This window comes from Heptranchias perlo, chromosome 7 (genome assembly GCF_035084215.1).
Source record: "Heptranchias perlo isolate sHepPer1 chromosome 7, sHepPer1.hap1, whole genome shotgun sequence".
NCBI classification, from domain to species: domain Eukaryota; kingdom Metazoa; phylum Chordata; class Chondrichthyes; order Hexanchiformes; family Hexanchidae; genus Heptranchias; species Heptranchias perlo.
The window spans coordinates 42,667,980-42,690,963 of record NC_090331.1 but is presented as its reverse complement, the minus strand read 5'-3'; the positions used below and the strand labels follow the sequence as shown (position 1 = coordinate 42,690,963).

At 43.4% G+C, this 22,984-nt stretch overlaps 1 protein-coding gene and 1 long non-coding RNA gene across 3 annotated transcripts in view; one reads left to right on the top strand and one right to left on the bottom strand.

Moving 5' to 3' along the window:
• Positions 1–1,047, bottom strand: part of itgb6 (integrin, beta 6) — a 70,698-nt gene extending 69,651 nt beyond the window's left edge. For both annotated transcript variants that reach the window (XM_067987394.1, XM_067987395.1), the window contains exons 1-2: positions 838–1,047; positions 300–379 (exon numbers count right to left, since the gene is read on the bottom strand). In XM_067987394.1, the coding sequence (XP_067843495.1) occupies positions 300–379; positions 838–898 (141 nt within the window). In that variant the 5' untranslated portion in view covers positions 899–1,047. The remainder of the gene's footprint in view (positions 1–299; positions 380–837) is intronic.
• Positions 119–14,410, top strand: LOC137323652 (uncharacterized). Its single transcript, XR_010963417.1, has 3 exons — positions 119–485; positions 8,551–8,652; positions 12,968–14,410. It is a non-coding gene; the product is annotated as an uncharacterized lncRNA (long non-coding RNA).
• The last annotated feature ends 8,574 nt before the right edge of the window (positions 14,411–22,984 follow it).

Here is a 22,984-nt window from a genome sequence, read left to right as displayed (position 1 = left end):
CTTGTGACTGTACGCGATATGAGCAAACCCTTTGCCACATTCAAGTCATCCATAAAATGGATTAGTCATTTACTTTTACCGTAGTTCACTGGATTGCAATTACCAGAAGTAGGACGTACGAGTGTCGAGGAGAAGCCTGTGGTTTTAATGGATTAACTATTAATCTCATGGTCGAACTCACGAACAACCAACACAAAAAGGAACTTTCAATGTGTCACCTAACATTTTAATAAATAGTGGAGTGAATGTAAAGATTGTCCTTGGAAGACTTGATAACGTTTTAAAAGCGTTTGTACTACCTCTTGAAAGCACCAACCACACTGCGGCCCGAGCTTCAAGCACTCTTCACAAGTGACTGCACTTCCAGAGGAGCAGGAACCTGCCGAGAAAACAATGGAGGAATTAGCGACCAGAACATGAATCAAGGAAATAATGTGCCAACGATCGATAAGAACATATCTGAACTCGATAAATAGCACTAGCTGGTAAGTGGAAACAAGTAGATGATTGTTTTTAAACTTATTCTTTGGAATGAACTGAACATCATATGAATGGATTACAATAATGTAATCTTCCCTTCCCCAAAAAATCAGGTGTAATATTCAGAAGATCTCAATTCATAATCCGTACATAGGGAAATGATATTTTCGCATATTAGGTGGCATTATCCAAAACCAAACAACATTTCAATTCACTTACTGTACAATTAAATAATTTCACTGCAGATTATCAGAAACCTGAGACAATATTCAAGGCCATGGAGCAGACTTTACCGGACCTCACTTTCAAGCTGCGTAAAAAAAATCTTAGAAGTGAAAAGTGCAACCATGAACTTACCTACAGCACTACTTAATGACTTTGCCAGAAGCAGCACTAATGTCACCAGGTCCACTCCCATGTCTTTTGGGTTTGAGCGCACGGTAAACAGACAGAAAGGATGGCTTCGAAGCAGCAAGCGAAGGGAGACTTGAGAAGCTCCTGGTACCTGCTGCCTCGCACTGTGTGTGGGAGGAGCTGCAAACACAGCGAGTAGGGGACGTGCTCCTCACCTTCTACCTGTGGCGCTGGAGCAGACTGCTGACACTCGGAGTCTCGGAGAAGTATGGTCACCATGGTGTAGCCGCCTCGCCGCTGCCCTTCGTCAACTTCCTTCTTCCTTTTATGGTAAGGACAGGTATGCAGAGAACATGTTAGAAAGGTGCAGAGAGAGTGCAGATCACAGGGGCACCGCCTGGGGAGAGGCCGGACGCGCTCACCTGGCCCATTGTCAGCTGCCCGCTTCCGGTTTCAGCCTCAAACAGGTACATTTCCTCCACTCTCAGAATAACATTCTTCATATCAACAACATTGCTGCTAAAATCCGGCACCCCTGACAGTTCAAAAACTTCCAAAGGAAATTGTGATTGGTTTGTTTTAAGTTTCTAAGTCCAGGATTTCCATGATAATAGCTGTTTAGGTAAATGAATATTAAACACAGACCACCTAACAAAAGCACTGGAGTTTTTCCAGGTTTTACACGCAATTTTACCGACATTAATATTTGTAGAAAGAGCCAGTGGCACAGAGCGTCTCTTCCATTATTTACACGCCTGGCTCTACGGCTGACAAGCCCGAACAAACATTCCCAATTCTAAAGTCACCTCGGCCAGTAGCATACCTGAGAGAGGCAAATCTGTTGAGAAAGGCAGTCGCAGCGAGTGGGGGCTTGTCGATGGAAAACACTGACAACAAGAACGAGGATAGTTCATCGCTGCCATATCCCGTGTGGAGGAAAGTTCTTTGAATAATCCAAAAAAGATATTTTCATCAACGTGAATTAACTGTCAATGTAAAAAATATATAATCCTCGTGATTGTAACTTATTCCTGTATATCAGACAACTTTTGCTCCCGTTCACCTGGATGAATTTGCATCAGCCACCCGTTTGCCCATTCTACTAACTGGTCTATGTCTCTCTCATTGTTTGCCAAGTCTCTGACTTTTATGCTGTCAGTAAATTTTGAAATTCTGTCCCTTATACCCAAGTTCAAATCTTTCAGTCTCTCTAATGCTAAACAGTACTGTTGCTTCTCCAAGGTCCATTTCCCAGGTCGATTATTCCAGGTGGCAGTGGAGGTACGTTTTATTTTAATCTCTGTTAAGTTTGTCATAAGCTTTTAATTTTTAATTTAATTTACTTTCCCACTGCTGCCAGATAAGGTTTATTTGAATGTAATTTAATTTTACTTACCACCTGCTGCCTCCACACATCTCAGACCTCTTCCTTTCCTGTTTCCTTCCTCTATGCTGAATATGCCCATTTTCACGGGACTCCTCCACTGTAGCCTGGGTCCATCCAGGTCTATCACTGCCTGCACACCTGCCATTTGTTTCTCCATCCTGGGCCTATTGCCTCCCACCTGTGCTGGTTCCCTTACCCACCTATGGCTAGTCATGCTTCAACTCCCACTCACTCTCGCTCCCTCACCCATTCCCATGCCATCCACCCACTTGCACTCTCTGATCCTCCAAATCACAGCTTTACTTTTTTCTGCTCTATCCAGCTGCTTGCACTTTTTCAGTTGGGTTTGAGCGCTCAGCTTGCACCCATTCCTCACAGTCTGACCAGAGTTTTCCTCCTGCATAGCCATTTTCACACTGCAGTCCAACCTCGTGCTCCTCTGCTGTGCAGGTAATATCATTTTAAATTAGATACTTCTGATAATATTTGACAGGATGGCAAAATGGATTCCCCAACCTGAAGTCCAATGGAGTGCTGCTCAACAAACTGAAATTGAAGCATTCTCTCTGTACAGGATCAGAGATTTCTGAGAATAAAGAGAAAAAGAGCAAATGGTAGAGCATGGAAATGGAAAAGCAGAAGGGGTTCGATGGGGAGGAGTCCTTTTTTTTAAAATTTGTTCATGGAATGTGGGCTTCGCTGGCAAAGCCAGCATTTATTGCCCATCCCTAATTTCCCTTGAGAAGGTGGTGGTGAGCTGCCTTCTTGAATCGCTGCAGTCCGTGTGGTGACGGTTCTCCCACAGTGCTGTTAGGAAGGGAGTTCCAGGATTTTGACCCAACGACAATGAAGGAACGGCGATATATTTCCAAGTTGGGATCGTGTGTGACTTGGAGGGGAACGTGCAGGTGGTGTTGTTCCCATGTGCCTGCTGCTCTTGTCCTTCTAGGTGGTAGAGGTCGCGGGTTTGGGAGGTGCTGTCAAAGAAGCCTTGGTGAGTTGCTGCAGTGCATCCTGTGGATGGTACACACTGCAGCCACAGTGCACCGGTGGTGAAGGGAGTGAATGTTTATGGTGGTGGATGGGGTGCCAATCAAGCAGGCTGCTTTGTCCTGGATGGTGTTGAGCTTCTTGAGTGTTGTTGGAGCTGCACTCATCCAGGCAAGTGGAGAGTATTCCATCACACCCCTGACTTGTGCCTTGTAGATGGTGGAAAGGCTTTGGGGAGTCAGGAGGTGAGTCACTCGCCACAGAATACCCAGCCTCTGACCTGCTCTTGTAGCCACAGTATTTATATGGCTGGTCCAGTTAAGTTTCTGGTCAATGGTGACCCCCAGGATGTTGATGGTGGGGGATTCGGCGATGATAATGCCATTGAATGTCAAGGGGAGGTGGTCATTGCCTGGCACTTGTCTGGTGCGAATGTTACTTGCCACTTACGAGCCCAAGCCTGGATGTTGTCCAGGTCTTGCTGCATGCGGGCTCGGACTGCTTCATTATTTGAGGGGTTGCGAATGGAACTCAACACTGTGCAATCATCAGCGAACATCCCCATTTCTGACCTTATGATGGAGGGAAGGTCATTGATGAAGCAGCTGAAGATGGTTGGGCCTGGGACACTGCCCTGAGGAACTCCTGCAGCAATGTCCTGGGGCTGTGATGATTGGCCTCCAACAACCACTACCATCTTCCTTTGTGCTAGGTATGACTCCAATGACTGGAGTGTTTTCCCTCTGATTCCCGTTGACTTCAATTTTACTAGGGCTCCTTGGTGCCACACTCGATCAAATGCTGCCTTGATGTCAAGGGCAGTCACTCTCACCTCACCTCTGGAATTCAACTCTTTTGTCCATGTTTGGACCAAGGCTGTAATGAGGTCTGGAGCTGAGTGATCCTTGCAGAATCCAAACTGAGCATCGGTGAGCAGGTTATTGGTGAGTAAGTGCCGCTTGATAGCACTGTCAACGACATCTTCCATCACTTTGCTGATGATTGAGAGTAGACTGATGGGGTGGTAATTGGCCGGATGGGATTTGTCCTGCTTTTTGTGGACAGGACATACCTGGGCAATTTTCCACATTGTCGGGTAGATGCCAGTGTTGTAGCTGTACTGGAACAGCTTGGCTAGAGGCGCAGCTAGTTTTGGAGCACAAGTCTTCAGCACTACAGCTGGGATGTTGTCGGGGCCCATAGGCTTTGCTGTATCCAGTGCACTCAGCCATTTCTTGATATCACGTGGAGTGAATCGAATTGGCTGAAGACTGGCTTCTGTGATGGTGGGGATATCGGGAGGAGGCCGAGATGGATCATCCACTCGGCATTTCTGGCTGAAGATGGTTGCAAATACTTCAGCCTTGTCTTTTGCACTCATGTGCTGGACTCCGCCATCATTGAGGATGGGGATGTTTATAGAGCATCCTCCTCCTGTTAGTTGTTTAATTGTCCACTACCATTCACGACTGGATGTGGCAGGACTGCAGAGCTTTGATCTGATCCGTTGGTTGTGGAATCACTTAGCTCTGTCTATAGCATGTTGCTTCCGCTGTTTAGCATGCAAGTAGTCCTGAGTTGTAGCTTCACCAGGTTGGCACCTCATTTTTAGGTACGCCTGGTGCTGTTCTTGGCATGCTCTTCTGCACTCCTCATTGAACCAGGGTTGATCCCCTGGCTTGTTGGTAAAGATAGAGTGAGGAATATGCCGGGCCATGAGGTTGCAGATTGTGCTGGAATACAATTCTGCTGCTGCTGATGGCCCACAGCATTTCATGGATGCCCAGTTTTGAGCTGCTAGATCTGTTCTGAATCTATCCCATTTAGCACGGTGGTAATGCCACACAACACGTTGGATGGTGTCCTCAGTGCGAAGACGGGACTTCATCTCCACGAGGACTGTACGGTGGTCACTCCTACCAATACTGTCATGGACAGATGCATTTGCGACAGGTAGATTGGTGAGGACGAGGTCAAGTAAGTTTTTCCCTCGTGTTGGTTCGCTCACCACCTGCCGCAGGCCCAGTCTAGCAGCTATATCCTTCAGGACTCGGCCAGCTCGGTCAGTAGTGGTGCTACCGAGCCACTCTTGGTGATGGACATTGAAGTCCCCCACCCAGAGTACATTCTGTGCCCTTGCTACCCTCTGTGCTTCCTCCAAGTGGTGTTCAACATGGAGGAGGACTGATACATCAGCTGAGGGAGGGCGGTAGGTGGTAATCAGCAGGAGGTTTCCTTGCCCATGTTTGACCTGATGCCATGAGATTTCATGGGGTCTGGAGTCAATGTTGAGGACTCCCAGTCCACTCCCTCCTGACTGTATATCACTGTACCGCCACCTCTGGTGGGTCTGTCCTGCCGGTAGGACAGGACATACCCAGGGATGGTGATGGATGAGTCTGGGATGTTGGCTGAAAGGTATGATTCTGTGAGTATGGCTATATCAGGCTGTTGCTTGACTAGTCTGTGGGACAGCTCTTACACTTTATGACTTTCTTTAGCGAGATTTTACAACTGAGTGGCTTGCTAGGCCATTTCAGAGGGCAATTAAGAATCAACCACATTGCTGTGGGTCTGGAGTCACATATAGCCAGACAAGGTAAGGACGGCAGGTTTCCTTCCCTAAAGGACATTAGTGAACCAGGTGGGTTTTTAAGGACAATCCGGTAGTTTCATGGCCACCATTACTGATACAATATTTTAATTCCAGATTTTATTTAATTAATTGAATTTAAATTCCCCAGCTGCCGTGGCGGGATTTGAACTCATGTCTCCGGATTATTAGTCCAGGCCTCTGGATTATTAGTCCAGTAACATAACCACCATGCTACAAAGTCCAGATTTGCCCACATTAAAAGGAGCAAAAAACAAAAGCTGAGGAAAAGATCAAAAGCTCATTTAGTGAAACTGACTCAGATGATGAGGTGGTGAAAGAAAGCTTCCTCTCTGACACCTAATCCAAAGACCACATATACTAAGAATTATAAAACGGAACTCAAAGAGTGACTCAGCATGGGAAACAGGCATTGTGGTGAAACAAATGCCAGTGAAGGTGAAGTCCATACTGACAAGTACCCCTCATGTTTTTGTCCAAGACAGGCCTCAGCCCAGTCAATTGCTCCAAATATTGATGCAATGGTTCAAGCTAAGAATTGCCAGGTTTCGGGAAGCAGCAGTAGCAGGAAATAAAATCTAAATGTAAATATTTCTACTTTAATAACTTTTGCTGAATGTGGCCTGCACCAAGTGCCAGGATATCAGATCAGACATACCACATCAAATGAGTTTGACACCCCTGACTTTGTGTTACCTGGTATAATGTTTCTGTCATCATAAAATAGTATGTGGTCCAACTTACTCTGACGAACATCATGGAAGATCTGTTACTTGATACAAAATTAGTAATATGAGGTAAAGAGGCCATAAGGAATGGCTGGTGTGGAAAATGGAAAAATCACACTGTTACAGTAGAGGGTTTTGTTCTGAAGTTGCAGTTAAGACACTTGCCAACACTAGTGCAAAAAAAACCTTACAAAACTGGAAAGGAATGTTCTACCCATGCTAAAACTTGGCCTAATAGGTTATTATGCTGTTAGATATTTTTCAACTAGTCAGAATATCCTGCAGGCATAGAGATCAAAGCCAGAACAAGGACACCTGGAAATATATGTTAAAAGCATGGAGCAGAGATGTAGTTCAATGCTTGTAATTTGGGAATCGAGCAGGATACCTACTGGCATTCATCCTGAACAAAGTTTCATTTTCTTACCCAGCAAATAACGCTATAATATTGCCAACATTTTTTCTTCTTTTTTTATCTGATGAGTATAAGATGAATTGGGGTCGTAGTTAATACAAAAGAAGAACGTGACAAAATACAAGAAGACTTTGATAAACTTGCAGAATTGGCATGTAATTGGCAAATGAAATTCAACATAGATAAGTGTGAGTTGGTGCATTTTGGTAGAAAGAATAAGGAGGCCACATACTGCTAGGATAATAAGAGTCTGAATGGGGTAGAGGTGCAAAGGGATCTCGGGGTACAGATACACAAATCACTAAAAGTAGCGACCAAGGTTAACGAGGCCATAAAAAAAAGCAAACCAAGGACAGGGGTTCATTTCTAGAGGGATAAAATTGAAAAGCAGTGAAGTTATGTTAAATTTGTATATAACCTTGGTTAGACCGCACTTGAAGTACTATGCACATTTCTGGTCTCCATAGAATCAAAAGGATATAGAAGCATTGGAGAACGTGCAAGAAAGATTCACAAGTATATCCTCTAAGTTCTGGTATCATCCTTATCAGTAAAAGGCTAAACAGGCTGGGGCTCTTTTCTCTAGAAAGGACAAGGCTGAGGGGTGACCTGATAGAGGTCTTTAAGATAATGAAAGGGTTTGATAGCGTAGACATAGAGAAAATGTTTCCACTTGTGGGGTAGTCCAAAACTAGAGGTCATAAATATAAGACTTCACAAATAAATCCAATTAAGAATTCAGGAGAAACTTCTTTACCCAAAGAATAGTAAGAAGGTGAATTGTGCTACCACAAGGAATAGTTGAGGCAAATAGATGCGTTTAAGTGGATAAGCACATAAGGGAGAAAGGAATAGGAGGATATGCTGATAGGATTAGATGAAGAGGGATGGGAGGAGGCTCGTGTGGAGCATAAACAGTGGCATAGACCAGTTGGGCCAAATGGCCTGTTTCTGTGCTGTAGACTTGATGTAACTCTATGGCCCAGAAATTACTCACCAAACAGGGTACCTCAACGGTGTCCTCTGTCTCCGAAGGCAAATCAAAGGAGCAAGTTCCCGCGTTTATACATGCGCACTAAAACCCAGAAATCGTGAACTTGCTCCTATTGGTTCACCGGTGATTTGACTGCAAATTAAAGGGGAAATCACACACTACATTCATTGAAATCACTGAAAAATTGTAAACGTACCCATCTGCCCAGTTGGAACGTAACTACTTACGCCACCAAAAGGTACGCTGAAAAATACCAGGTCTACAATACTCTTTAAAAACGTGATGACTCTTAATGACTACCAGACAACTAAAAATTAAATTTTAAAAATCTGGATGTCATATTACTCCTTACCCTTTTGATCATTAAAAAAAATTTAAAATTAAAAAGTTATTTTTTTTTTACTTTTAACTTCTGTCTCTTTAATTTAATTCAATTATTTGCTTGGCTTTTTATTAAAAAAAAGTTAATTTTTTAATTTACAATGGCATACAGAATAGTAACTTTAAATGAATGAAGTCTGCTTGCCTGCTTGTGGGCGTGACTTCTCTTCCTGACAGATTCTGTGGGCTTGACTTCCATTCCCACAGACTTTCCCATACGAATCAGCTTACGTTGCTGCGAAGATGAATTGACAGCGCACAACCTCACGAAACTTCAAAATCAAGCAAGTGGACACCGTGGAACTCGCAGTAAGTACTTTTCGTTCTTTTAATTTGCAGGAGCTGCGGAGAGCCATGCCACGCCGCTCTGTGCAATTTCTGGCCCAATGTTTTTATTGTTGGTTATTTATATGTAGCTAGCAATGTATACGATAACTTAATTTTTGTGTATATAACAGTATTTTGGATTTTGTTAGTTTAAATCAATCAAATAAAGGCAAGGGCATAGATGAGTGAGTGAGTCAACAGAACAGCAGTCGCAACAGTAGCTGTTTAGGTTAGGTAACCAACAAAACTGACTTCCCTTTGGAAAGTCTATACAACATTAACACAATCCTGGGACTGTAAAGTACACAACGGTAGATAAACCACCAAAAGCCTTCCAGAAATTGCATGACTGAGGAAGAACACAATCCTCTCTCTCGGGCATTTCCTGCTCTTATCCCCAAAGACCCACATTTAAAAAGAAACACAGACGTAATACATTATTTCAAACTGAAAGTATAGTCCGGATTTACTGACTCAAATAACCTTCCAGTAATATCTTGACTTTACCTGAAATCAGCCGAGCTTTTTAAGATCGTTAAGTACAGAGGACTAACTAGGTGTGAAGAACTTATTGAACTGCCCGAAATAGTTAGTGCGCTTAGTACGTTGTAAGTGGCGTCTCTGTAATTGACCCCTATGGTACTGGCAAATGGTCAGCGCTATTCGCTAGGCGGCTGTCCGTGATAAGCATGGACGGTGTAAGTGGTGAGGACTGTATTTCTAATGCTCAAGAGATATTTCAATATTCATGTTCTCCTCCTAGATCTGCCTCAAACTATTTTGACAATTAGACGTAGAGGCAAGTAAATACTTAAACAGGGAATGAGTGGGGAGAGGAGGAGAGGAGCGGGGAGGGGAGGAGATGAGGAGGAGAGGAAGGGGAGCAGAGGAGAGGGAGGAAAGGGGAGGAGATGGAGGGAAGGCGAGAGGGAGGGAACCTTCGGACCTATCTGCTCAACCCCTGTATCCTCCCCTTTGCTCTCCAAAGTGTTTTGACAATTAAACCTATAGGCAAGTAAATACTTAAACAGGGAATGAGAAGGGAGGAGAGAGGTGACAGGAGAGGGGAGGGTTGCGAGGAAGGGAGGGATGGAAGGAGGAAAGGAAGGGGAGTAGAGGAGAGGGGAGGAGGGGGAGGGGAGAGGGGAGGAGGGGAGGGGAGAGGGGAGGAGGGGGAGGGGAGGGGGGAGGGGAGGGGTGAGGGGAGGAGGGGGAGGGGAGAGGGAAGGCGGGAGGGAGGGGATGTTTGGATTTACCTGCGCAACCCCTGTATACTTCCCTTCCCTCCATCCCATCCTCCCCTCCGCTCCCCATCCATTCACCTCCTCTCCTGCCACCGCCCCATCCTTTCCCCTCCCCATCCCATCTTTCCCTTTGCTTGCTCCTCTGTCTTTTCCTCAAACCACCCTGCTCCCCTCTCTCTGAATTCTACCCTCCCCCCACCACCTCTTTTATTCTATCCTGTTCCCTCCCCCACCTCCTCCTCCTCCTGTCTCATCCTCACTGATCGTCCCCTCTTGTTAAGTCCCCGCCCCCTCACCCCCTCCTTCTCTGACTCATACTGTCACATCCCCTCCTTTCCTTTCGCATCTTGTCGCATCCTGTTTCTTCCCCCAGCTTCATTATTGTCTTACGTCCCCCCATCTCCCCTTTGTCATCCCGTTCTCTCCCTTCCTTTCCTCACCTTTCCATCCTGCTCCTCTTGTTCTCTCCACTTCCTTCCTCTTTCCCCTCCTTCTCCTCTCCCACCTTCTCGCCTGCTTCTTGTCTCCCAACCTCCTCCTCTCTATTCCCTTCCAGTCTCCTCTACCTCCCTCCTTGCCCTCCTCCACCCTTCTTCCCAAACTCTACTGCCTCCTCCCTCCCATCGCCTCTGGTTCCTTCCCCCCTCCTTCCCAACTCCCAACTTCGCCTTTCAAAATGTCCTTTCCTGTTCCTTTCCTTTCCCTTCTCCTTCTCCTTCTCCTTTCTCACGCTCCTTCTCCTCTTTTTAAATATTTTTGAGCCTACTTGATTGATTTTTTTTTGGCTACAGACCTTTCTTGAATACAATTACACTCAGTTGGCATTTCTCACCCATCTGAAGCTGTTCACGACCTCTCCCAGCCCATTCTTGATCATTCCTGGCCCAATCTTGGTCCCTCCCAGTCCAGTCTGCACCTCTCTTGGCCCATTCTTCACTTGATCCCTGCCTCTCCTGGCTTGTTCTCAGCCTCCTTTGGCTCAATCTCCACTTTTCCTAGCTTTTAGCCAATCTCTGCCTCTCCATGCCTGATTACTGTTTTCCCTGCTCCCTGTGACCACAGCTCCAGTGTCTTATTAATTTATTGTGGAGCTCTTTTTGTTGTCTCCTTCCCTCTTCCCTACCCCTCTGCCCTTATGAGCAGAGGTTCGGGCCATCGGTAGAAGAGCACACATTTCCCTCGCTACTGATGAGCTGAACTTGAGGACTGGCCATGGGAAGGCTCATCTCCTCTTTGCCCCTAGCTGAGCTGAAGTTGGCAGTGAGAAGGTCTGTTCCTTCTGCTTCTGCTGAAGTTCAGGGCAGTAATGCGAAGGCCTGCTCTCCCTCCCTCCTCCCCTCCCCCAACTAAGTACATTTTGGGCAAACTTTGCTCCCAGTCTTATTTACCATCCCCATGCTGAGTGTGCAGGTTGGTCCTCTCGTGCTCTCCTTTGATATCCTAGAACTGGTCTCCACTATTGTTGCTGTCCTTTGTAGTGTCCCTACCGATCCACCCCATCCCTCCCCAAAATGGAAGTTATGAAGAGGACTACAAGCACTCAAAAATTCATACATTTATCATATCGCCCCCAAATTTTCAGTCCACTTCTTCTTCCCCTTCTTTCTTCTCTGTTCTTCCCCATCTCCATCATCTCATTGTCTGCCACCTTTCCATACTCCTCATCCCCTGCTTCTCCCTCATCCCCTCCTCTCGTTTCCCTATCCCCCCATCTCTTTTCCCCTTCCCCCTCCTATCTCCCTCCTCTCTCATTCCCCGGCTTGCTCCAATTATCAATCTGCCCTCTGATCATACTTAACCTGAATAATGCCTTTGCTCTGGACTCCCAATGTGTATAATCACGGGAGATAGACTGGTAAATATAAAAAAGTGCAAACAGAGAGAGAGAAAAAAAAAGTCCAAATAAATAGTTGACCAGATAACTGGGAATCAGGAGAATGCCTCTAAATATACATAGAAACTAATAAAAAAGTTTAGTACAAGTATTCATACAAAATATGATACAAAAATTAAATAATGAGCCATAGGAACGGTATCTAAATCTACAGTATCTAAACAAAGAACTGACAAATAGGAGCCAGGAAATCCTGCAAGAAAGGTTACATTGGAATAAATGCATCATAAAGGATGGAGCAGAAACAGGAGTGTAATAAAACTAGCCTGCAGCCAGAGTTATTCAGCGACAATTAATTGACCAGTGCTTTGACTATTCCTTTTCTCCCCAACCCCGCCCCCCTCTCCCCCCACCCGCATTAACAATCCTGAACACCAATCTTTACTAGTCCTTCCACCCTCCAACAAAGTAGTTGACCAACATTGAGATACATGACATCTGACATTGCAGCTGCAGCAATGTCAGTGGTCTCTTTGCTAATCCAGTGCTCCTACGAGGTGTTCTCCTCGTGGCTTCAGAATGAATGGTGGAAGGCTGCTGATGCTCAGATGAGAGGCTTGAGATGCTTGTGATCGGTGACCTCTAGGGCCTGAGAAGGCCCGGCTGCAGACTAACTCAACTGCTGCCGTGGCAATCTGGCCCAGCTGGCTTCCTTACACCAGGGTGAGCATTGGTTGACAGGGTGGTGAGAGAGCTAACTGTGCAGATGTGTGAGGCAGCTGAAAGGGAGAAGCAGCATGTGCGAGCAGGATGGGGAAGTGGTCATGTGAAAGAAAGTGGTTTTGGTGTGGTGTGAAATGTGAAAGCAGTCAGCAGAAGAGTGAAATCCTTAGCAGTTAGCAGGTAAAAGCAGAATGCTGTTAGTACCTGTTGTGGGGGCATCAGCAGCAGGTGAGTGTCTAATTGGAATGAGAAGGGAAGTAATTGTAGAGTTCTGTTGTGATTGTAGGGAAAGTATGTGGAGTTGGGGAGGGAAATGTTTGGAATGCTGAGGGGGGAGGGAAGTGCTGTGGCAAGGTCTCATGCTGAGAAATAGAGATAGTAAGACATCATTCTCATCCTTGCTGCCCAGGTAAGGTAGTTGAACTTCTTGCAGTACTGCACTCATTTCCTGGAGATGATGCTTTTTGCATTTACATTCTCTGCCATCTCCTTCCAGGCTTGCTGCAGTGTCTGGCTGGTCACCCTCCTGCCATAGGAGGAGAAGAGGACCTGTCTCCGGGCCATCACCTGTTCCACCAAAATCTCCACCATTGCATCAAGAACCTTGGACCTTGTACATCTCTCACCCCTAATCACAAAATTGCGCCAACAATTTCAACTGTTAAATTACACCTCACTTTAAGAGATGCTAACTATGCATCAATGAGCTGGCCATCATGGTCGAATGTACAGGCAGCTCACCAGTGAGATTCAAATGAGGCTGGACGGGTTGGGCCTGTCGCTTATGACATCGGGCGGGCGGTCTGATCAGTCTCCCATCCGATGTCCACCGAACGTAAAATCAGTTCCTATGTCTCATAATCGATGGTTCATTTACAATACATATTTAATCTATGCGGATGTCCAATACTTGTATTTTAGAGAAAGAAAGTATAGGGCATATCAGTAAAAGGTCCTCACCCATTGATATAATTTCAAAAACTGAAATAAATGTTTCCTACCTTTTCAGATATTTCTGTTTTTTATTCTCGCTCCCGTGGAGGCCATTTCAAAATTAATTTAAAATGCTGTAGAGCCCATGCAAGGCTAGTCAAAATTTATTTATGAAGGCACTGGCAATGAGCAAAAAAAAATACTGCATACTGTGCAAATTACAATACAAATATTATTTATTGAAATGAGATTCATCCTATTAATTGCCCTAATTGACTGTTTAGCAGTCGACTGGCGCTATTTAATTAAAGCTTTTGTAAGAGCTTTGTGGATTCTGTAGAGCAACGGTAATTCCTGCAAGTGGTACTCTACTGCCTGCAGTACCATTGTAGATTTAGCGGTAGATTTGTGGTAACAGTACGCCATACATCTAGCAGCAGAACATTGAACTGATTCACTTGTGCTACTCAGAGTTAGCAGTTTGGTAGAAAAGCAACTGTACTAATTCAACACCAATATGCACTTAATCGCTGCCAAATAACTAATCGTACTCAAAGTCATGAGTAAATGGAATTTTCTCACATTGTCCACTGTTTCCAGTGCTTTGTAGCAATTTAACCTGGCACTAAATGTATGAAAATCTTTCATTTTATCATTATTTACATCTAAGATGTTAGAAAATCAAATTGTCTGGCTATTTACAACCCAAAGGTGGGCCTCCATTGTCATTATTGATTATACAGGGCATAGTACATATTGTACTTACAACAAAAAAGGAGACATGACCTAATTTAAATGTATTAAAATTAAAGTATTTACAAACTGAAGGCACTTCCAAGATTAACAACTCAACAGTGTAAATGAACTGCTTAGTGAAACATACAAACCAGGAAGGTTCCAGGTTTAATCCATGCCCTGTATTGAGTTAGTTAATCTTAACCAGAGTTAGATGGAGTACTGCAATTTGCCTACAGTTTCCATGTTGAATGAACATTTCTGTATTAAAAGCTGTTTCACTCTAATGCTTGGCAGACAAGTATCTTATGTTATATTATTTTAGTAGGCCAATTCTCAATCGTAACAACATGGCATAGAAAAAAATGACTTGAACAAATCAAAGCTAATTTTCACCAAAGCACAAAATTGATTCTACATACATTTAACTTAGCTTTCTTCTAAAAGAAAAAGGGGCCAAATTTACCCAGCCACGCTGGCAGACTCCTGCAGTAAACCAGCAGGAATGCAGCGGAATGGCATGGAATCAGGCCAGGACCCAGATATAGCAGGTCCCAGCCTAGGCTGGCAGTTCTTAGTCAGCCTTGTTAGGGACGGTACCTCTGCCCACTCCTTATAGGTCAGTGAAGCAAAGCAAGCAGAGCCATGGGTGGGGATTTTCTACGCTGGGAGTTCCAGCTTCCTCAATCTCAGTGGGACCTGGTGTAAAGTATGCCCAGTGAGAAGAAGTACCAGCACCCAGAAGGGTGCAAATGGGCTTTACTGCACAGGAGAAGGAGGGGCCACCAGGAAAAAGGCCTGGACTCTCTAAGATACAATTTTTAAAAAAAAACATTTTTCATATTGGGCCCCTTTGTTAGGGAGTTTAAAAAAGTTTCTCTGAGGGGGGAAACTGGAAAACCCCCTCAGTGTCAGCCTGGCAGTGGAGTTTCGAACAACTTGGGGCTGACAGGAGCCTGGACTGATCCCGGCTCTCGCTGGTCCCCTGACCCTGCATACAATGTTGGGGTCAGTATAGGAGGGCACTGGTGGGTGTGATCCCAGTGTAAATGCTGGGATTGTAGCCTGAGGATTTTTGGGTCCAAAATGTTTTGTTGTATTTAGCGCTAATCAAGGCAAAGGATGTCAGTGCTGAGGAATGGAACACTTTTCCACTGTTGTCACCCAGTGTCAGCTTCAACCAAACCAGAGGGAGTACAGATCACTGTAGTCTTTCCAAACCGTGTGCCCAGCCCTCAACCACACCAGAGCCCTTGCCTGCATAAATTTGCTTAATTAGCTGTGTGTTGTGGACCCATATCCACTAAAAACTGGCTTGAGATTGCTGAAATTTATTCCACGTCAGAATTATTATGAAGAGGTGAAAAACAGACATTGAGTTGCACAGCAAATTCAAAGAGTAGAAACTGTTTCTTCGATACTCAGATTTAAACAGCATGACTACAAGGTTGTATCAAACCCAAATGAAGAGGCTGCATTCTACAAGTCACTACATAAATCAGAGTCAACACCAACTGAAGAAGAAAGAGAGTTCCTTTCAAATGAAACAAGCTGTCCAAACCTAACAAGTGATCAAAGAGAGATGTTGGAAGAACCATTTTCTCTGAAAGAATGTAACAAGGTCATACAAAGTCTTTCTTTAGGTAAAATTGTAGAGTTAAATGAGTTCTCAGATCCTCAAATTTCACCACTACCCTAGTAAAAGCAATTTTTTTTATCTCCATAAGATACTCATTAAAAATATGGGCCTTTTTCTTCATATGCAAAAGAATTGATATTCTGGGATCTTCATGCACACTCACACACATGGGAGGGAGGGCTAAAGCTATACAAGTAAGATGATTTATTTATTTATTTGATTTACTTTGTAAACAAAATAATTGAACCAACTGCTTGCCTCAGAATGCCTGAATGTGGTGGACAGGGTCATTTGAAAGGCCCGTTCACATTGCTGGTGCAGCCCTGCCCCCTGGCAGGGCCTCGTGTCTGGAGACAGGGGTGGGAACACAGGCGAGACTGCAGGACCGGCTGCCAGTCTCAGTGCCTTCTGGTTGCTGTTGGAAAACAAGTCTTAAAATTGTATGGAAGTAAAGGAAGGTTCATAAGAACATAAAAAATAGGAGCAGGAGTAGGCCATACGGCCCCTCAAGCCTGCCCCGCCATTCAATCAGATCATGGCTGATCTTCGACCTGAATTCCACTTTTCTGCCCGATTCCCATATCCCTTGAATCACCTACAGCCCAAAAATCTATCCATCTCAACCTTGAATATCTTCAATGAATCAGCATCCACAGCCCTCTGGGTAGAGAATTCCAAAGATTCACAACCCTCTGCGTGAAGAGATTCCTCCTCATCTCAGTCTTGAATGGCCGACCCCTTATCCTGCGATTATGCTCCCGAGTTCTAGATTCTCCAGCCAGGGAAAACAATCTTTCAGCATCTATCCTGTCAAGCCCCCTCATAATCTTACATGTTTCAATGAGATCACCTCTCATTCTTCTAAACTCCCGAGAGAACAGGCCCATTCTACTCAACCTCTCTTCATAGGACAACCCTCTCATCCCAGGGATTAATCTAGTGATCCTTCGTTACACTGCCTCTAAGGCAAGTATATCCAACCTTCGATAAAGTTCCCCTTATCTTCTCAGACCTCCTTTATTTTGCTGTCTGGCCCCTTTGATCATACAAGGCCTAATACCAGCTTTTTTGTGCACCCCTCAAGATGGGTGCCCTTTTTGTCACAGATGGAGAAAACGGAGGTGGGAGGGGCAAGAACACGCCTTTCCATTCTCATCTCCACGGCTATTGTAGGCCCAACCTCTGGTCCACAGCTTTGGGAAAGCTCCTGAAATTCCAGAGCCAACACAAAAGGGGCAGAGACCTGACGTAATGTGTCTCCACCCTCTTCTCTAAACACCTGGTAAATTAATGTTCCCCAGGTGAAATGGATAGGAACATCGGGGCCACTGTCCTTACTAAATGTTTGGCAAACTTTATTTGTTTCAGAATGGAGAAAAATCAGAGCAGTGGGTCATCATGATGACATCCCTTGAAAATAACACAATGATATAATTCAGCCTCGTTTACATGATCATATTGTGTGTTTGCAAACAAATGAAAAAAGATCAGCAAATATAACATCCTGTTATTTATTGCTTTTCTTAATAAGTACCTTTTTGGTTAAAGATTTACACCATTATAAAAATCATTTAAGTGAGAAATCTGTTTTTGTTTCTCCACTCTGTAATTCACAAACACCAACCTCCGACGCAAAGCACTGATACATAGCTGTTTGAATTAAAGTTGTTTAGTTAGTTTAAAAACAGAGTATTTACTCCTGAAATAAATGCTGGTTTAATCTCTAATAATCCTCTCCAAGTCCACTATCTGGCTTTCAGATCAACACAACCAACATATGACCAAGTAGAGATTATAATTGCGTTTCTATCAGATATTTGTGTTTATTGTAAACCAGAATTTGGATGAGAATTTAGGAGGCATGGTTAGTAAGTTTGCAGATGACACCAAGATTGGTGGCATTGTGGACAGTGAAGAAGGTTATCTAGGATTGCAACGGGATCTTGATAAATTGGGCCAGTGGGCCGATGAATGGCAGATGGAGTTTAATTTAGATAAATGTGAGGTGATGCATTTTGGTAGATCGAATCGGGCCAGGACCTACTCCGTTAATGGTAGGGCGTTGGGGAGAGTTATAGAACAAAGAGATCTAGGAGTACAGGTTCATAGCTCCTTGAAAGTGGAGTCACAGGTGGATAGGGTGGTGAAGAAGGCATTCGGCATGCTTGGTTTCATTGGTCAGAACATTGAATGCAGGAGTTGGGATGTCTTGTTGAAGTTGTACAGGGCATTGGTGAGGCCACACTTGGAGTACTGTGTACAGTTCTGGTCACCCTATTATAGAAAGGATATTATTAAACTAGAAAGAGTGCAAAAAAGATTTACTAGGATGCTACCGGGACTTGATGGTTTGACTTACAGGGAGAGGTTAGACAGACTGGGACTTTTTTCCCTGGAGAGTAGGAGGTTAAGGGGTGATCTTATAGAAGTCTATAAAATAATGAGGGGCATAGATAAGGTTGATAGTCAAAATCTTTTCCCAAAGGTAGGGGAGTCTATAACGAGGGGGCATAGATTTAAGGTGAGAGGGGAGAGATACAAAAGGGTCCAGAGGGGCAATTTTTTCACTCAAAGGGTGGTGAGTGTCTGGAACGAGCTGCCAGAGGCAGTAGTAGAGGCGGGTACAATTTTGTCTTTTAAAAAGCATTTGGACAGTTACATGGGTAAGATGGGTATAGAGGGATATGGGCCAAGTGCAGGCAATTGGGACTAGCTTAGTGGTATAAACTGGGCGACATGGACATGTTGGGCCGAAGGGCCTGTTTTCATGTTGTAACTTCTATGATTCTATGATCTGTTAGCAGCATTTAAGCAATATAATGGACGGGGAGGATAGAGGACAGGTTCAATTTGAGAAATCAATCCAGTTTCAATGCAAAGTATTTAATCAAAAAGAATACAATTTTTAAACACTGTGACTGAATCAAAATTCAATGATATTTTTCTCAAATGTTCCTTCTCTCTGCACATCATCAACAGACGTCAATATTTCATGGGGCATCCAGTGGCTTAGACTCTTAATTCCATGCCATATGAATTTAAAATCTCTATGATTTTTGAAAATAAATTGGAGGAACTTGCCTGAGCCATCATATTATATGAAGCGTTATAATTCAGTGTAGAGTGGGGCAGAAATGGTTACAAGAAACTCAAATGGTTACAAGAAGCGAGATGATGAAAGTTTTAAATAACATAATCTGTTCCAACCTACAAAGCTTTACAGATCTGGCTGAATGATCAGAAATTAATTTGAATGGATCTAGTGCTACATGTACAATTCTTGTAATTACAGTGAACTAATACAACAGTGCCTCCCTGTGGATCTAAACTGTTTTTTTCTAATGTTGTTCTGAAATCCTAAACTTCCAGTCTTCTCATTAAAAAGAGAATATCAATGACTTAGTACTTTCATACCAAACACAGCTAATCACAGTTAGCAACCAATGTCATTAAAAATAAATCCATAAATAATATCTAAAGTACAGGTTCTATGTGCACAACAATATAATTTGGATACATTTTAGGAGGGTAAATGTCACAAATTCAGCAGTATTTTCAGAGGCTTTGAGTGAGAATTCAGCTTCATGTATCCTTTAAAACCTTTTTTCAATGAGACAGAAAGAACTTGTACTTATAAAGTGTCTCATTACATCCTAAAGAGGCCTCAAAGTGCTTCATGACTAATTAATTATTTTTGAACTGCAGTCACTATTGTTATGTAGGCAAATATGGTAGACAATTTTGTGCATCAGATGATCCCACAAGCAGCAAATGAGATGAATGACCAGTTAATCTGTTTTTGATGCTGTTGGCTGAGGGATGAACGTTAGCCAGACACCAGGTGAAAAATAGTGCCATGGGATCTTGTACGTCTACCTGAACAGGCAGAAGGGGTCTTGATTTAGTGTCTCAGAATCGTCTTTACCGCAAAGACGTTAAGATCACTTGGGCAGAGTGCAGTCGAGAAAACATGTCACGTGAAGATCGCTCGCTGGTAACAGAGCCTGCCTGATTTTCCTTCTTTTGAAATGACTGAAATTCAATAAATCTGGTAATTTGTGGGCAGGCACCATAAAAATGACCATGAAAGGTGCTGCTATTTTGTCATGAAAATCCAGCTGGTTCATTAACGTCCTTCAGGGAAGGGAACTTGCTACCGCTACCCAGTCTGGCCTACATGTAACTCCAGTCCACACTATATGGTTGACTCTTAATGCCCTCAGGGTATCCAGGGATGGACCATAAATAGTGCCTCGACAGCATCACCCACATCCCAAAAACAAATATAAAAAAACTTACCTTTCGAGAAACTTCCCTTTATCCCTATCTTTTACTTTTTGCATTCCCCCCCACATCTTTCTATTCATGTGGTCGTATTGCCATTAGTCCCTTGTGCCATTATCTTTGTCACAACTCTCTTATATGGTACCTTGTCAAATGCTTTTTCAAAATCCATATAAAACCACAGTAGCAGTTATATGGAACATATATATATATATATATATATATCAAGAGCAATTAACCACACAGTCAATTAATTAACTCCTTTGCAAAAGAGCTGTCTGAATATCTGCTTAAAAGCAGGATCAGAGGATGTGTGATAAGTACAGACACAAATTACAAATATCCATTTGAATACTTTGGTTGCTGTTCAGTTGGGACTGTGGAAATCAACTCACGAGGGTTGAATAATATAAACTATAATGACAAACCGATATTCTGGAGTTTTTACTTGGTTATGTTCAGAGAGTGCAGTTTTTTTTAAAAAGAGTTTTCACTTATTTAAGTTTTACTGAGCTTATTCACCTCTCTAATGCAAGGAAACAGGTTGGGGAGAATCCATGGCTGTGCAAATTGTACATGGCTGATTGGGAAGAGTAGGCTCAGTGGTTGAAACATTTTTCACATTCCACAGGGAGGATAACATGTGATGCTTCAGCACCTAGTTAAACACTCTTACGCTCCCCCACTGCTCAACTTACTGGCTGTATTATACATGCATTATTACTTAGTCCTTGAGAAGGCATGCAGATGAGACCAGGTATAAAATTACAATGTATACACCTAAAAAATACTTAGTTTGTAATTGTTAAGGAATTTCCAACCAGGAAAACACTGAGCAGGTGCTTCAACGTCATATATCAGGCTGTCGAGAAGGAGTGAATCAAAAAGTTACATTCCCTACCTTACAAGTTCTTCATAGGCATCCTCCACACACCGTAGGAACTTAACTGACCTTGGTGGGTTCTGGGGGTGGAAACTATATTCTGAGCATGCTCATAAAAATGTTTTCATAATGACATCATGCAAGCTGGCAACACAGGTAGCCATCTGCTCCTGCTTTGTATAAAGCCCAAGTGCTGCATCATAGAACGAGTTTATTTTTGATCTGAAACTAATCTTACCTAACTTCACCCTAAAATTGCTAACCAAATCCCAAATCTAGCAAGGCCCAAGGAAATGGTCGGGAGGCATCATGGTGTGTGATGGACACCTACTGTTCAAAGAACGAGGAAGTTCCCACAAGTTAATCTATTAACAGTCTCCATCGTTCTGCGTCCTTGACACACTGTAGGAGCCATGACAAGTCCCTGCACCAATTTAGGAGGAGAGAAATCCTAGCTGAGGAGCTCCAAATACTGCTGTTCAGTTTTGCAAAAATGTCATCTTGCATACTAGCAAAATTAAACTAAAGTTTGGTAAACGATCCAGGAGTACTCCACATAGCTGCCTTACAGAGACTGTAATAAAAACCTGATGAAGGTATGCTTGATGAAGCAGTAGGGTGAGCATAATGATATTTATTTGAATCCTTGTGTCTTCTACCATCCAGATGATAACAGTGAAGAATATACTCCCCTAGCCATTTAGCGATTGCAGCAGAGTCACTGGGCTGCCGAGAACCCTTTTAATATAGAACGTAAATAACTGCCTTGATTTCCTGAACACCTGAATGTGGTTAACTTAGAACAGAGTGCTCTGTGAGCATTCACACAGTGGAACTTAGTCACTATCTAATTGATGTTTTGGTGGATAAAATGAGTAAGCAACAATTTCCTGATTTCAATAAAACCTGGAAAAAAAATCAGGGTGAATCCTAAGAACTGCTCTATTTTTATGCTAAAACAAATAGGATTGATTTACAACTAAAGCATGTAGTTCACTAAACTTCTGGATCAAAACTAATGCTGGCATAAAAATTGTCTTCTAAGTAAAAAGAACAATTTTAGATCAACATCTGAAACAACATTTCATAAGCTCTGATAGTGGGACCATTAGTTTACTGAGAATTAAGGTGCCAATCTGGATAGGTGCAACATTCATATAGCCCTCGAGAAGCAAGGCACCAAATTTTTCAATTGAAGCTTCATGGGAACTTACAAGGGTATTAACTGAATAGAGAAGGCCCTCCCTCACCAGTCATTATTGTTCATCAACCACACTATCAACTGAAAGTACTTCAGCTCTGGGTGCAGAATCTAAATCCCGAATCCCATAGCTGTCGGAGTAGATTCTGCCACCAGGCTGGCCTCAACCATCACCAGAACTTCTGGTTATGGCAACTGTGGTTTTCAGAATTGGTTGATCAGAACAAATTCTGTCTGTTCTGTGTGTGCTTTCTGCCAGACCCTGGGAATCAGGGGGATCAGAAAAAACACATGTAGCAATTTACGTGCCCAGGGAAAGGTGAGGTCTTTCAGCATCCGACCCAATGTGGCCCATTCAGTGGCAGAAAAAGGGGGAATCGAATAGTCTCTGGTTACCTCCGTACCTCAAAAATCCCATGAACTACCTCTGTGGGGATATTCTATTCAAGCAACTTCAAAATTGTGGGGGGTCTGTAATGAAATGAATAGAGTTTCCCTCGTTATCAGTTTTTAGGGTTCATGAGTCTGAAGTAATTGCCAACATGCCCTGGGTGACTTGGGAATAGGGTATTTAAACCCTGTGTCCCAGGAAGGACGGTAGCCACTAATGTTTTCGAATGAAAGTTGTTATAGAGTCCCCTGCAATTAAGTGCGGTTTCAGTGACCCATGTTTGTCATGACTTTAAAGGTTTGGAGATTTGTTTTAAAAGTTTATAATAAACTCTCCACCTGATCGTAAAAATGCCTTTCCCATCAAAGGGTAACTGTAAAAGCTGCTGAGGCAGCTTCCTATGAAGGGCTGAGAGATGCAGCTACACCATGTAACATAACAGAATCC